Source organism: Rhinoderma darwinii, chromosome 1 (genome assembly GCF_050947455.1).
Source record: "Rhinoderma darwinii isolate aRhiDar2 chromosome 1, aRhiDar2.hap1, whole genome shotgun sequence".
NCBI classification, from domain to species: Eukaryota; Metazoa; Chordata; class Amphibia; order Anura; family Rhinodermatidae; genus Rhinoderma; species Rhinoderma darwinii.
This window is the reverse complement of record NC_134687.1, coordinates 546652997-546668755: the sequence shown is the minus strand read 5'-3', so window position 1 is coordinate 546668755 and position 15759 is coordinate 546652997. Positions and strand designations below refer to the sequence as shown.

At 36.4% G+C, this 15759-nt stretch overlaps 1 protein-coding gene across 2 annotated transcripts in view; it reads left to right on the top strand.

Annotated features, from left to right (window-relative positions):
* The window catches only part of VCAN (versican), a 76038-nt gene that overhangs the window by 28157 nt on the left and 32122 nt on the right, over window positions 1–15759 (top strand). For both annotated transcript variants that reach the window (XM_075837611.1, XM_075837603.1), the window contains exons 6-7: window positions 3459–3746; window positions 9443–11911. In XM_075837611.1, the coding sequence (XP_075693726.1) occupies window positions 3459–3746; window positions 9443–11911 (2757 nt within the window). The remainder of the gene's footprint in view (window positions 1–3458; window positions 3747–9442; window positions 11912–15759) is intronic.

The window sequence follows — 15759 nt, the reverse complement described above, 5'->3', positions numbered from 1 at the left end:
ATGGCATGATTTGGAGGTTGTATTGCAGAAACAGCGCCACCCTTGACTATGGGCTGTATCTGGTATTGCGGTCCAGCTTTATTAAATTGAATAGGACTGAGCTTCCATATCAGACATGGACAAGAGAGACACTGTTTTAGGAAGAAAGCAGCTATATTTTCCTAAACGTATACAACCCCTTTAAGTCGTTAAAATAAGAAATTTACCTTTTAAAAGGGGGCTGAATATTGTTGTCACAATCAGCTAAGTTGATGGCCTCTATCCATTTCTATCTTCCTCATTGGTATGATATAAACTCCATCACGGATAGCTATTCAGCAATTATTAAGGTAGGGCTAGGTGTTTTTAACTACATTATGGAAACCAATTGATAAAATTGGTAAAATATGGAAATGATGGTAAAATACTCAGTATCACTAAAGAAGACTGTATTATCATGCTAGAAAAATCTACTTGTGATGACTCTATCCAAGGATGAGCAGATACCCCACTGACTCTGAGACATTAGTACTTGTATGAATACATTTATATCTAAATCAAATACTATAGGTTTATATTTTCTCTAATCCACAGCTAGAAATGAACACATTATTTTAAATCAGACTTACTGGTACCATGGGATTTATCTTGACAATTAAAACTGGTAGTTAATTCACATTTTCTAAAAATAAATAATTTTGCGCTAATGTATGAGGTCGTGTGAGGTTGTACAGCTAAAATCCCCAATAAAAATAAAAAGGACCTTGGGAAGTTGGCAGAACATAGCAGAAGTTTATATTACATTTCACAGCTAAAAGCTACAGACTATACTTTTTAAACACCTTAAAATAATTTTTGAAAAAACAACTATAAATCTATTGTTGTAGATGTAACACAGTTTAAAAATAATATTTAAGACTATTATAATAATATGGTGAATAGTCATATATGAGCCGATCCAGCACTCAGGACAAATAATATTGAACACTGTGTTAATCTAGTAACACCCAACAGAAAGTTGTAGTAAAGTTTCTTTGTGCTTAGAGGGTATGCACACTTTCACAACCAATTTATTTTATTGCTCCAATGCATATAAAATGGATAATTAAGTTTCAACTTTGCAAATAGACTTAATTAAAAATGTTTTACCATTTTGTGTCTATCGTTGCTATGCAGATGTATTCATCTCCATGGTAACAGACAACAACCCCTGTGTAGTCAGATCCTGCAGTCATACTGCCTTCCATTTCTACCCTACTTCTTCCTAACCAATCAAATGTATGTTAGCAAGGATAGATTAGGGGGCCAGCAATTGTTTCCACTGATACTCACATTATTAAACCCTAGTGAACTATCACGAATAATGGTCATAAGTTTAAATAAAGGCAAAAAAACTTGCTTGGAAACTTGCGCCGAAACTATAAATTGCAAGGCATGTAAGATTTTGCAAGCCGTCTACTTAATATTCTCCTGACATCATAAAACTCATGCGTATATGCTTGGGGATAAATAAAGTGGCAAACTAAACAGGTGGGATAATATTAACAAGGAAACATGAAAGCATAATATAACTCCGAGAGCTTAAGGTTTGACAGACTTTTGAAGAACAGGCTAATAAGACAGCGTCTAGTACTTTCCAGTGAGAAGATTCTGAATCAGCCTTTGTCTGGGCCAGAAAGCCTGCCTCATAAGTCTAGTCTGTGGTATTTAACAGCCATAAAATAGGAACCTTACATAGTCAGGTGTTTTTCTTTCAATGCTAAAGTGCATATACACAGAACAGGAAAATCCGTCAATTCTTCGAGCGCTGACTTCAACCTGGATGGAAAAGGCTGCCATGGTTACACACACACTGCGTTATTGTCTATCATGTTTCACAGTCATGTTTCTATTTTCTGCCCTGCAATGACGGAGTAACAACGTGAACTTCTTTATCATATAGGCTTCTGGCATTTAAATACATTTAAAGTAATTGTCGTATTAAATGTCATAAAATCTGCAGAAGTCATTGGGTAGAACATGACATCAGAGCAAAAGTAAAACCACAATTCATGGCATGTGATATGTATATGTAACTTGGCTGTAGTATTATTCTTCAAATATGCAGAGAGGGGTCAATTTGGTTTACAAATCTTAAAATCATAGGCCTAACTATAACCTATATGCCCTTTTATGACAGCTTATATATGTTGCTCGATAGAAAGAATACAGGCTGCTGTATGTAGAAGTTTATATTCTGTGAAAGAGTGGCAGGAAAATAGAAAGGATTTATAATTTGCCACAGTCCTGCAAACTTATTATTGGTGGATTCTGGATTAATAGTTAGAGTATATAAAATGTATTCAGTTCCCTAATATATTAGAATATTTGGAATGACGAAAGCTTTTTTGTGAATATAAAAAAAGAGAAAAAATAGGTCCTCATATGGCTTGGCAACTCAAATGAGTTTTTCAAAATTAATAATATAGTTTTACATAGTTACATAGGTTAAAAAAAACATAGGTCCATCAAGTTAAGCCTTTCAGTAAATAAACATCTAGCCCTTTTTAAATGCTGACATAATATCTGCCATTACCACCTCTTGGGGTAGGGCATTTTTATAGTTTGACTACTCTAACTGTAAAGAACCCTTTCCTATATTGATGTCTGAAATTGGGATCTACATTTTACTTGAAACAATGCCATTCTTCAAAGGCTGTCTTAGGTATTGTAGCTCTGCCCCTTTCACTTTAATGAGGATGAGCTACAATACCAGATGCAGCCCATGGACAAGAGCGGTGCTGTTTCTAGGAAAGAAAATGAAACTTTTTTTTTTTCTAATTCTGGACAACCCCTTTAACGTTTTTTATGGCCTTACTGGCATGTTTTTATTATCGAGTGCTGAGTTAATCTATTAAATACTGGACTTAGAAAATACCATTCTTGTTTTACATAGCAAAGAACCTTAAAACAATAAGACTGGCAAGACACTACAGCAGATTCTTTAATTATCACATTTTTTCTACTGATTCTTTTTGTTTGAATCTTCATTTCATGAGATGAAGGTGTAACCTGTTTCTTACACATGAGTGCATCACTCCCAGCTACCAATAGTTTCCGGAGAAAATCCTTTACAAGTAAAATACCTCATTGTTGGTGTTTGTGGCCTAGGGATGCGGTTGCTTATAGCAGTGGTTTATTCAAAGATTAAAGCTGCCACTTTGTCAACATTTAAAGAGAAAAAAGATAATGACTTTTGGTTCCTGCTCTAACTTTCTAAGAATTTTTCGATGATTCTGGGAACCAGCTTCTATTATATGCAACATCTATTGTAGACTAGAACTTGGTGTATATAAATTATAGCAAGTGTAAAGCATCAGGCAGTTCTTTATTGTTCTTATTTATTATCATTGAATTTTATTGCTTTTATAAAAATAATGTCAAGTATTGATGTTGTCAGAAGGGCCAATCGTTTAATATTTAACTTTTTTTTCATTTAGGTGACCTATTCCACTTCCCCAAAAAGCTGACATTTGAAGAAGCTAAAAAAGCTTGCGAGGAGAAGAACTCAGTCTTAGCAACAGTGGGAGACTTGTACGCTGCATGGCGCAAAGGTTTCGACCAATGTGATTATGGCTGGCTTTCAGATGGCAGTGTTCGATATCCAGTTTCTTTGGCAAGGCCACAATGTGGAGGTGGACTCCTCGGAGTTAGGACTAAATATCGCTTTAGCAACCAAACATACTTTCCTCGTCCACAAGAAAAATATGATGCATATTGTGTCCAAAGTAAGTACACATATATACAAATTACTAGCAAAATTGTGTTGTTATATTGTTCTGAGCCTAGTGACAAGTACCAGTGATAATACACAAAGATTCCATTATAATATCACTGTCCTTAAGAAGTCCAGGAACTTCATCCCATTTCCTCCCCACCTTGAGGTTAATGATGATGTGTTTATCCAAATGCACCCATAAAAATACAGAAAAAGGGAAAAGAACAAAAAGCAAAACATTACAAACCCAGTACTTGAACTTGACACATCCAACCTCATGTTACTGCAAAACACTTATGGCATTTCACCGCAAGGCAATACGATTCAGCATCTCTATACAGCTATCCATTGACATGAACATTTGCAGCCATAGGGCATAGGAGAAACTTGCAAGCCATGAGAGACACCATCTTCAATGACTGAAGTAAGACAGATATGTTTCCTGGCTGTCTCTGGCCCCTTAGCAGTTTTATGCCATTAGAAATATCGTTCAGTCAAAGCAAATCATTTCCAAAATTAAATAAATGTCTTTGTTGCCTACCATTTCGATGTTATTTTCTTCTTCTCATAAGTATTTTAAAATTATTCCCAACATTTGGCCTCCTGGACTAAATTTTTTAATTTGTAATTTTTTTTCCAGGGGTGTTTACAATTTTAGGCATTAGCACAGTGAGCTCAGCTGTTTCCATAACTCCCATCTTGTTAATTTTGATATACGTCAACAGCGAAGCACAGCAAGCTTGGTTGTCTCCATAATCCTGGCCCCCTTTCCATTTGTTCTCCGTTTGGATGCGGTGACCGGCGGGAAAGACTCCTGTTCTGTAAATAGGTGCAGGTCCCAAAGGTGGGACCTACATCTATTAGTCATTTATAACATACTGTATTCTGTAGAATTGCCATAAATGTCTAAGATGGGATTAGCCCTTTAAGAATATGAAACCTACAGTTATAAAAACTTTCTTTGCTCAACATAATAATAATAATATAATAATCTTTAATGATATAGTGCCAACATATTCCACAGCACTTTACAATTCAGAGGGTACATATATAGATAAAATCAGACATTACATAGTGGCAAAACTAAATAACAATTGAAACAAGAGTTTACAATATATGAGGTTTGCAATCAATCTACAATATGCTTAAAGGGATTGTCCATGACCGGACAACTGATGAGCTATCCACAGGATAGGTCATCAGTATATGATCGGTAGGGGTCCGACACCAGGACCCCGCACCGAAGCAGCTGCTCCGGCTGCCTCCGGGCTCCGGATGTTATGAGCGGTATGCAGTAGTTGGAGCCGGAAGCAGAGGAATCCGACCACTGCATAGTGAACGTTCTGTAGAACTGCATCTCTGCTCCTATTGACTTGAATAGGATATAAACTTGAGTAAAAGAGTCCAAAGTATCCAATGTTTCAGAAAATACAAAATCTTTATTGATCAGTACTGCATACCGTTCATAACATCCGGCTCCTGGAGGCAGACGGAGCAGCTGATGGGTGCAGGGTCTGGGTGTGGGACCCCCACCAATCATATATGGATGAACTATCCGGTAGATGGGTCAATAGTTGTCCGGTCGTGGACAACCACGTTACGAGAAATAAGCATGCCAAACACATAGAGAGTCGAAAATTGTGATAGAAGTTTATATTATCCAAAGTTCCAAAGTTGACCTCAATGCTCTTCACACTTTCTCTTTGATCTTAAGGCATCTTGTATTTACTAAAATTTTGGCTTTAAACACATAGGATTTTAGACAGTGTAAACAATGAGTGCTATAAAAAAAACAACTTATATTTCTTTGTCAAAAAATTTTCAATAATGGGTTGGTCCAGAGCTAGAACAATTGTTCAAATTCACACACATTTGGCTCATAATTTACACTAGCTATACTTAAGGCTTGTGATCCAGATGTTATAAGAAAGATGATGTCACCTTTTGCAGCTGTTAACAGTAAAAACTTTCTACTCCTCCCATGGTAATAAATGACCTTTAATACCAGTGTTGGAAGTTTTCTTCAGCTAAAAACTGATACAGTACAATCCATTGTCAAGGGTTTTTCATATTTAGGTCAACTGCTAGAATATCTTAAGTCATGTATTAAATCACATACATAATTGTTCTACATCTTTCTTCTTATTTTATCTTCTCTATATACCTGAAAGTAGCCAACATTTTACTAGTTCGGGTAGAAGTACTTTATCATGTATTTCCTGAAGGCCAGTGTGTCCACATATGTGAATAATCTAGTGATGGGCCAACCTATAATCAATCAGATTGTTGGAATATTCACAGCTTTGTACTGATCTGTGTCAGCATGCGAAATTAGTAAACTCATTTATTTTAATAACATTAGGCATTATCTTGGTAATTTAAGATTTTCCATAAATGCCCATGTTTGTCATAGCGTAAAAGACCATCTGCAATGATTTCTGTTCTTTCTACTAATGTAATTACAGAATGCTAAAAACAGAACTCATAAATGCTACATACAGAACCCATAAACCAGTAACTTGACACTTCTGGGCCTCAATGTAAAAATTTTAACATGGCCCCTCAACTATCACATGAAATGTATTATACTGGTACCCAGTGATCTACATTGAAGAGAAGGGGCCCATAGTAAAGATCATAATAGGCCCCCCCATTATGGTGCTGGTTCTTGCCACTCAGGATAGAAAGGTCAGGTGTGTATTATCCCCTCTATGCTCTTTCCGTGCACCCATACTTTATCCCCTTGTTTGCTAAAAATGCAGTTCCTCCGGAGAAGTCTTGCACAAGTACCAGATTGCTTATTAGCCAATGTATTGAATAAAGGGAAATTAGAGATGCGAAATATAACAACAAAAAAAAGACCAAGATTTATGTTGCATCAGGCAAAAAATCCCTAGTGTAAAGGCCCATTTATATAGGCCAATAATCGGGCGAATGCTCATTCCCGATCATTGTGTAAACAAGGCAGCAATCAGCCGACAAATTTTATGCACCCCTTAAAATCAGCGTTGTTGGCAGCGCATCTCCCTGTGTAAACAGGGGATGTGTTACCAACAAAATGTAAACTGTATGGGGACTGAACGATCACATTAACAATCGTTCAATGCCATACATTGGCCCATGTAAAGTATCTATAAACGAGCACTGATCAACCTATTATCGGCGATCAGCGCTCGTTATGGGCAGACATGCCCGTGTAAACCAGCCCTAGTCAATATACCATCAAAGAAATAAACAAAAATATCTCTAACATTTTGTTTTTAATCAGTGCATGTTGGACCTTAGGTATGAAAAAAATAGTGCAAGCATTCAGTAAAGCGAAGAAATTGTCTTAACAACCAATCAGGTTTCAGCCTGTGTTTTTCTTAGGTGGGTGAAAAACAAAAAATTGCGATCTGAGCTGCTATGGGCATTTCCTCCTCTAGTATGTCATATCATACCTGAATGCAAAATATGCATACATTAAATCATAGATTATTTTATCGTTAATCTGATCAATCTGCCAAGATATAATTGCATGATACAAGATAGATCTATCCAGAGTGGGCATTTTAACAGCATTCAGCACTTTATTGAGTAGGCTTTTGAACCTTAATTTTACATATAGACTGAATTCATGCAAGGGAAAGCATAATAGGATCATTTCATAAGTATGTATGGGAAAAATGATGATTCATTCCAATTTTTCCCATGTGAAAAGGGTTTGGTCATTTTACACAGAGAAACAAATCAGATTTTGTGCATGAGTGTTCGTTAAATTCTTGTGCTTGAATCACTCCCTGTCTGATATATAGATGTGAGATCTGTCTAGGAGCCTTCACTGCAGATAATATATGTACCTTTATCTCAAAACCACCACTTACAAATAATTTAAACATATATGCATTTGATGCCTTGCATCACACCAATTATACTCTGACACAGCCTCTAAATAGACTTTTAACGCTTATCAGTATTATTGAGTCATGACTTGTGTTACTGGAGAAGACCTACAATCAGATAAAACATTGCCAGCAGACCATTTTTACTCAGTCTTTAGCTAAAAAGGATTTTTTTCTTTTTACAACTCTTTCTTAACGCACCCACATATTTTACAGTGTTGTAATCACTCAATGACATCACTCACATCTGGATTTCTGTATGGAAACACTGACTACAAAGGTGCAAGGTGATAACTAGTATAGATTTAGCATGTCTTACAATTTAACAGATATATAGATCTAAAAAGCGGTCAGATAATTGTAGTAGCCATTTTGTTTCATATGCATTTTATTAGGGTAGGGAGTCAAGATCTTAGACAAGGGGAGGAAATATTTTAGTTTCAGGCAAAAATGTAGCTTTTTGGCCAGACCTATGGAGGTCTAATTGGCTCGAAAGTTTATTTGCCTGAACAGGATCATTCTGGAGATCCTCTGCTTTCTGCTACTTGACCGGAGCTGAAGTCTAAGCAGGTCCTGACAATGGAGGAATGCGAGATTTACAATGCTGGAGCTTATAGGCATAGACATAAGCCTCAGCCTATCCCAAAGTCACATCTGACTTGATATACAGACATGTTTTATAGAAGAGGAACATATAAACCTTATACTGAAATGTTGTAATGTCACCATGCCTTCCTAAAATTGCATTGTTAAGTGGTGAATTAGAGGAATACACGCAATATATATTTATTACTTAAATTAACTAGAGGATGAGAAAAACATGTAAAAAACTTTGTCCATTATCTATACAATAACCAGCACTTGTCATGTCCATGGTGCTCGGTAGTGCTCCACGGATAAACGCTATTTTATATTGCATGGTTGAAGGTCGATATTTTAGAATTTAGCACAAGTCAGCACTAAACCAATATAATACTCCGTTCATGTAGTTCATACAATTGAGCTCGTTGGCATACAAACTGATTGTAAAAAGAGAAGACAGAAAGAGGTAACGATAAAGAAAGTGCACCCTTATGTGCTGTGCGCTTTTAAAGTCTTCTTTCTAAGACATAATTGCATATTTGCTCAGTGAATATCAAACTGGTATTTTCTTACCAAGTATACTACATTCGAATTGTACGTTATGCTGAAACCTGAAATAACATCCACAACATTTATAGTATAACTAATTTATAGTACCTTGGAAAAACAACCCAACAGAGATAGAACTAGAAACAAAATAAGTCTATCTTTAAGCGGCACAGGTATTTACCACGATTTGAGACAATTTACAAGAACAGGAAATTGCCGTTTAAAACTATGAAATGCAGTATAAATGTATAATTGTTTGGCAATAACTCCTGAGAATAAGGAAGCCATTGAATATTGTATATATTTTGAGTAATATTTTGGCAAGAGGCCTTTATAGACTACTGAAACAACATAATAAAATCCAACTTTATTTCACATGTATTGTAAGACTTTCCACATTTTTTTAGGAATACATAGCTGGAAACGAATATATATGTACATATATATATATATATATATATATATATATATATATATATATCTATATATATATATATCTATATATATATAGATATATATATATATATATATACACATATACATATATATTCATTTCCAGCTATGTATTCCTATAAAAATGCGGAAAGTCTTACAATACATATATATATATATATATATATATATATATATACACATACGATAGACAGTATCATTTTGATTCATGTTTAATGAAGTTTTTGTTTTGGCTTCACAGATAAAAAAAATATCACAGAATCTGTTTCAGTCAAGCTAATATTACCTACAGAAATTGTAACGCAAAGTACCATAAAGAAAGTGGAAGTACAACCTGTTAAGGTGACTCCAAAGCCCAGCAAACCCACAACACAACCAGCTGTAAAAGAAACTTTTGTACAGTCTACTATACAAGTAAGTTCTGTGCAGGAAGCTAGCAGTCAACTAACCGAATTATCAACTGACTCAGAAAGAGGTCCCCAATTGTTCATACAAGAACAAACAACATTGGGTCCTGAGACTATTAAGTCAGAACAAGCTGCAATTCAGCAGGAGGAGGACACAAGTGCAAGGATAACCTCTCTCCCCCAATTAATTGTACAGACATCAGTTTCACAAGATACAGTGGCACCATCACAGAGCCCCATCGTAGAGAAAATTACAGGAACTGAAAGTAGCCAAACAACTGATGACATAAAAGATGTTCAACCACCATCTGAGGCAAGCCGTGAGTCTAGTCCAGAGACCAGAACTGAAATCCATGTTGTAACATCGGAACCGGAAGACACTGCAGAAACATTCAGCCCTATTACATTGACTAAAGAAATCCTACATTTAAGTTCTCATTCCCCTAAAGAAACTATGGAAGCTAAAAGTGCAGAAATTATTCCAACAGTTATTCTTCCACATGCGATTACTCAAGACAAAGAAGAAATACCCCATTTATCAACTATTACCTACTCTAGCAGTTCTGATTCCTTCAGTGTATCTGGAGCAAGTACAGAGCAGACTAACGTGATTACAAGAGAATCATTAACACCAGAAGAACCTGAAGTTTCCAGTATACAACCTGAGGTGGATGTATTCACAGTATTCAAACTTTCTCCTGACACAAGTAGGACATCCTCAGAAGAAGGTATCACACTACCTTATGAGAGTGACACATCTCCGAGTAATGCTACAGAAACCCCAGATTTAGATACAGCCACTTTGTCAAAGCAGTACATAGATCCCACCAGTAAAGCGGTAGAAGTGTCGGCATTGACTTCTGAATCAGAAACTTCAACTGACCAGGTTATAACTGCAAGAGAGCAAGATTACACTACTAGCATACCCAAAGAGGCTCTTGCAGAAACGGACAAACTATTACCAGTTGAGGCAATTGCTACTTCTTCTTCAGATGTATCAGAAACATTAGTAAAGACTACTTATGAAACAACATCATCCTTCCAATCAAAAGAAACTGTGACTGAAATGGTTGTGACATCTCAAACCTCATTTGATAAAACGGAAGGGTCAGGAATGATTGACGAAGACACTCAGTCTAAAGTGCCTGTTTTTGACAAAACAGAAGAACCATTTTCTGCAGCTCCGAAATATTTTACTACACAAGCAACTTTAGAAAAAGTAGAAGATATAACTGTGAAAGCGGAAGATGCAACTGAAACAGCAACTACACAAGAGATCAGTACATCCAAGATATCAGTTCAATATGAGCCAGTATCAGAGTCTACAGAAACATATCCTACTACAACATCTGAAGCTTTACCAGAATCATTTACAAAAGAAAGTTTAGCATCAATTCAACCACTAGACCTGGTTTCTGAAGGAAGTGGTCTAGATCAAGAAGAAACAGCAACTGTAACAGATAGAATCCAAGAAGTTACAGTAGGGAAAGAAATTGTTACTGCTATCACTACAGAGAAACTTGATAAAACATCAGAAGATGGAACCGAGTTGCCAACTATAGATGTGACACAGGACAAAAGGCAAGAGACAACTATTGCTCCTCATATTCCATCAGATGTAGTCCAAACTATCACAGATAAAGATGAAACCACAGAGCCTTCCATCACCATCAGTTCTGTCCTGGGTGACAGTGTTGCAACCAAAAAAGCTGATACAGATATGCTGCCAGAAGAGGAAGGGTCATCAGATGAAGAAGACAAAATTGTTGGAACAGAAGTAACACTATCAGCAACAGAGCTTCCATCCAGTCCTCAGAAATATGTTACCGAACCAGTTCTGTCTTCAGCAGGCACTGTCACAGAAGATTCTGGCGTAGGTGACAAACTAATTTTAACAGATGTTCCTTTATCTGCAGTAACTGATAAAATACTAAGTGCAGAAGATGCAACTACTGTCGGTAAAGAGACTGTAGGTGCGCATACAACATTATTACCTCCACCCATTAGCACTCAAAAACCAGTCTTGATTAATGTAGAAGTAGATGAATACACTAGTAAGGGAACAATAGTGATTGAAGAATCAGTTTCTCCTGTGAAAACCACAACTGAATATGATATGACAAGTAAAAAGGCAGAAGGAGAAATTGATTCAGAATTTTTCACAAGTGGAAGTGCTGAAGAAGATAAGAAAGAACCTTGTGAAGACTCCACGGGTGTATCGCCAACAGGTTCTACAGAAGAAGACATTCAGATCCCTCCAGTTATCAATGTCCTGGTTGTTGATGTTCCTGAAAACTACACAGGTACCATTTTCCCCACTTATATTTCTTTTAATACTCAGGTTGTTTACCTTCATGGCCTTTTCTATTCAAATCCATATGAATCTAATGGATTTTAAGAGAGTGGTTTATCTCTGTAATGATATGATTGAACGGTACGTTAAAAGTTGTTGTTTGTAAATGATTTTTATGTAGAGCAATCTGTAAAGCATATACTTTTAATACTGTTTTTGCTTGGTTGGCTATTTTAAAATGTAGGAAGCTATGATTATTTATTAAACCGACGCTGAGGTCAGGTACTGGAACAACTTGGATAGAACATGTGGTGAATATTTATTGGCTCCTAATTCACATGGTTTAGACAGTGTATGCAGGTGCATGTATTTATAGGCATAATCAATTCTTCACATTTCCAGTGTGGCAGATATAGGTTTAATGCAGGTGTAACAATTCATGAAAAATCGGTGCGGTGGATGACATGGTTTTGTTTAGTATTGACCATGTATTTAATCTGTATATCTTATATTGTAATGTGTACACATGTTTTGTAAGCATGTTATAGGGTAGCATGTAGGACACCTTTGGAAGTGCTGATGTACATGTAGAGATATATGAAGATTTTTTCTGCTACTAGGGGATAATGGCTCTGACATATGGCACCCGACAGAGCATCATATGGCAAAACATAGAGTCCTGGCTGATCCGTACTACAGGGCTGCAGGAGACTCTTTGTGCCGCCATACAGACTTCTTCACACAGCTCAGGATTGCTGTTTTAGATAATAGTGATATATTGGTGATTCTGTTAATGTTCAATCAAACATATGCACAGATTGTGCAGGTGCTAAACACATCATAGATAGCTGTGTATTATTGCTCCTACCAAGCAGTATACGCTTAGAAGCCTTTTTAAGGAATTTTCCCACAAATGACACTTACAGTATAGCATATCGATTTCATATGTCAATAATGTCTGATTGGTAATGGTTCAACTGCTGGAACATTAACCAATCCCAAGAAAGTGGTGCCTGGTTCTATGTTCCTGTGGTCTATGGGAGATGCGGAAAGAGCTAAGTGTGCATACATGTAACTACATGTATGATGTGGGTGGCCAGGGACCCCCAGTGATCAGACATTAATAACATACAAAATCAATATGCCATACATGGGAATTATGGGAAAACTCTTTTAAAGCCTCCAATTAGGAATATAACAGGTGATGAATATGTTAAGTTGCTGTTAAGGTGCAGAAAATATTTTACAATGCTCGGAGTTATGTTACTGGCATGCCTCTTATAGTCCTGGCATCTGAGGGGTATTTAGAAACTTGTCACTACTGGATTTTACTGACTCTCCCACAACAGAATAGATTTCACTGGGACACTGGATTGGATTTACAGCTTAGACAAAAACTTTCATAAAACGGTTTGAATAGACCAATTCTTTTCTTTTCACTGCGGTATTGAAAATGCTTAACAAGCCGAAATGTCTTTTATGGGATCACCCGTCTTCTTTCACAAGTTAGGGGGCTTCATTTCGATAGTTTCACCATATTTTAGCATCTTTTGTAGGCTTCCTTAGAAACAAGGATGTGTTGCCATTATACGACATACAGTTCTTAGAATACGCACCCAATCCTTCCAGTCTTTTGTTGGTTGCCAAGGAAACACTTAATGTTTTAATCAGTGATTACACACTTGAAGTATTCTTTAATTCCTTTTACACCAGGAGCATATAGAACCCACCATAGCTTTTCAATTGTCTTCAGAAACTGGTGGCTGTTGTAGTACTTCATTTACCGGTATGGCTTCCTACCCCATGACAACGTTTTTGTCTTACAGCTCTAGATTAGGAATCTAAATCTAAATTAGGATCTATTATTTGTTACTACCAGTGTTGTTTTAAACACTGGCAAATGTTTAACTTTCTTAGGGAAAATCAAAGTATTGGTATGTCTAGCATAGTGCCCATCTGGGCGTAAACTCGTCGCCTTTCATCTCACTTTCCCACAGTAGTGTTGGTACTTTTCATGCTTGAGATGCTTCATTTAATATTCATGTCCAGGTGAGGACTCTGAGGTGAGTTTCTCCAAAGCAATTACAACACGTCTTAACCATTAGCCTGGAGGAGGAAAAATACAGATGTGGGCTTCTCTTTGAAATCAGAGATCAATTGTTTGACAGTTTAGACAGCTTATGCAATGAGTAACAATTTATAGAAAGACATCATCATTGTTCCTAAGCTGCCATAGTTCAATTACTACTACTTCGCTCTTCATACTTCACACTTGTCAAGCCAAAGTATAGTGTATTACATGAGAAAATAAAACTGGACCAAACAAACCAATAATTATACACAGTGTATAGAAAGTTCTATACACAATGATTTTCCTTCTATTAATAGACTCCTTTAGACTGATTTTACAACAGAACTATATGATTTGATTTATTTTACACATTACTATATACAGCATTTTGTTTTTAATATTAAGATCCACCTTTGTAACAACTTAAACAGTTATATTAGGGAACCTACTGGAATCATAATATTAGAATTAACCCATTTACAAGTGCTCTTATGCAGGGCTTTGGGGAATTTGTCATCATTGTTTTGCTTACCCATCAGCAAAACGTATTTCTAAAGGACTGTTCACATACAATCGATGGTTTGAAATATTGTTACTAAAGATCTGATGGAAATTTCCATTTTAACGATCCTAGCAGCCGGCATAGAGAAGAATCCTCCCGGTCAGCTGTGGAGCATCATTGTTGGCTAGGGATGGCTTTCACGTGAGCCACATACTAGGCGATAATGCCCTTTTTAAATCTAAATGTCCCTATGAGCTGTATTCATATTTACAGATTGTGCCATCAATAGGGAAGATTTTTAAAACCGCATATTAATATCAGTGGTACTGCAATCTTTATGACACTGTCCTTAAGGGTACCCCTAGCCAGATTCCAAGAAAAACAATGGTTCTAATGGAACTCTGGTTGAGAACCACTGTTCTAAGCAGTATCACTCACCAACGTAGAGACAGTACTCTGAACCGTAACGCCCCAGTAGTTAAATAACATGCACTGGTCTGAGATATAAAAATACTATAGCAACTAGGAACATGGTGTTTCTTTCATAATTTCTCAGACTATAGAGACTGGCTTTGAGGTGTCTCTGTGCCATAATGGGCCATTAAGGTTTGTAAACTTTTTGATCTAAAGTTTTCCATTTTTCAGAGGTTTTGGCTATTGCCCACTTGATCATTAGACCTTCTGAAGGGGCACATGAGAATACACCAAACAATTAGTAATGTGATCTTTTGAATGCAAAATCCCACTTCATAAGATGGTGCTAGTCTGTCGTAGTCATATACACATCTATTAAATAAAGTGCTTCCCAGGTTATAAAGCTCCTATGGAAAACAGATGTCTGTATGTGTTATATCTACTAACACAGGTGTCTGTTTTCCCTTCCAAGCCAATAATCTATTTAAACCAGTTCTTGTTGAAAGGGCGTCATTTAAAAACACTCTGCAAGTAGAGACTAAGGGTTGCTGTGTTTTATGGAGACGCTCTAGTTTGCTCTAGAGTATTAGCCAGGCTGTTGGGAAATAATAAGGTGACTGCCCACCCACTTTGACTTTGTGTGTTATTCTGTGGCATTTTTCAGGCATGGTTATTATATGATCATTGTATTCAGATACAGTGAAATCTTCAAAACATAAAATCCTTTTCAGAATATATGCAAATGGTTATAACAAACATCTTCTTATTTGTAAACAGTTTAGAATAGTTCTCGATGGCCTTTGTTATTATTGCTCTGTAGAATAGTTTTATGAGATTTATAAATTCATCTATAATGTGAGATTTGTGAATT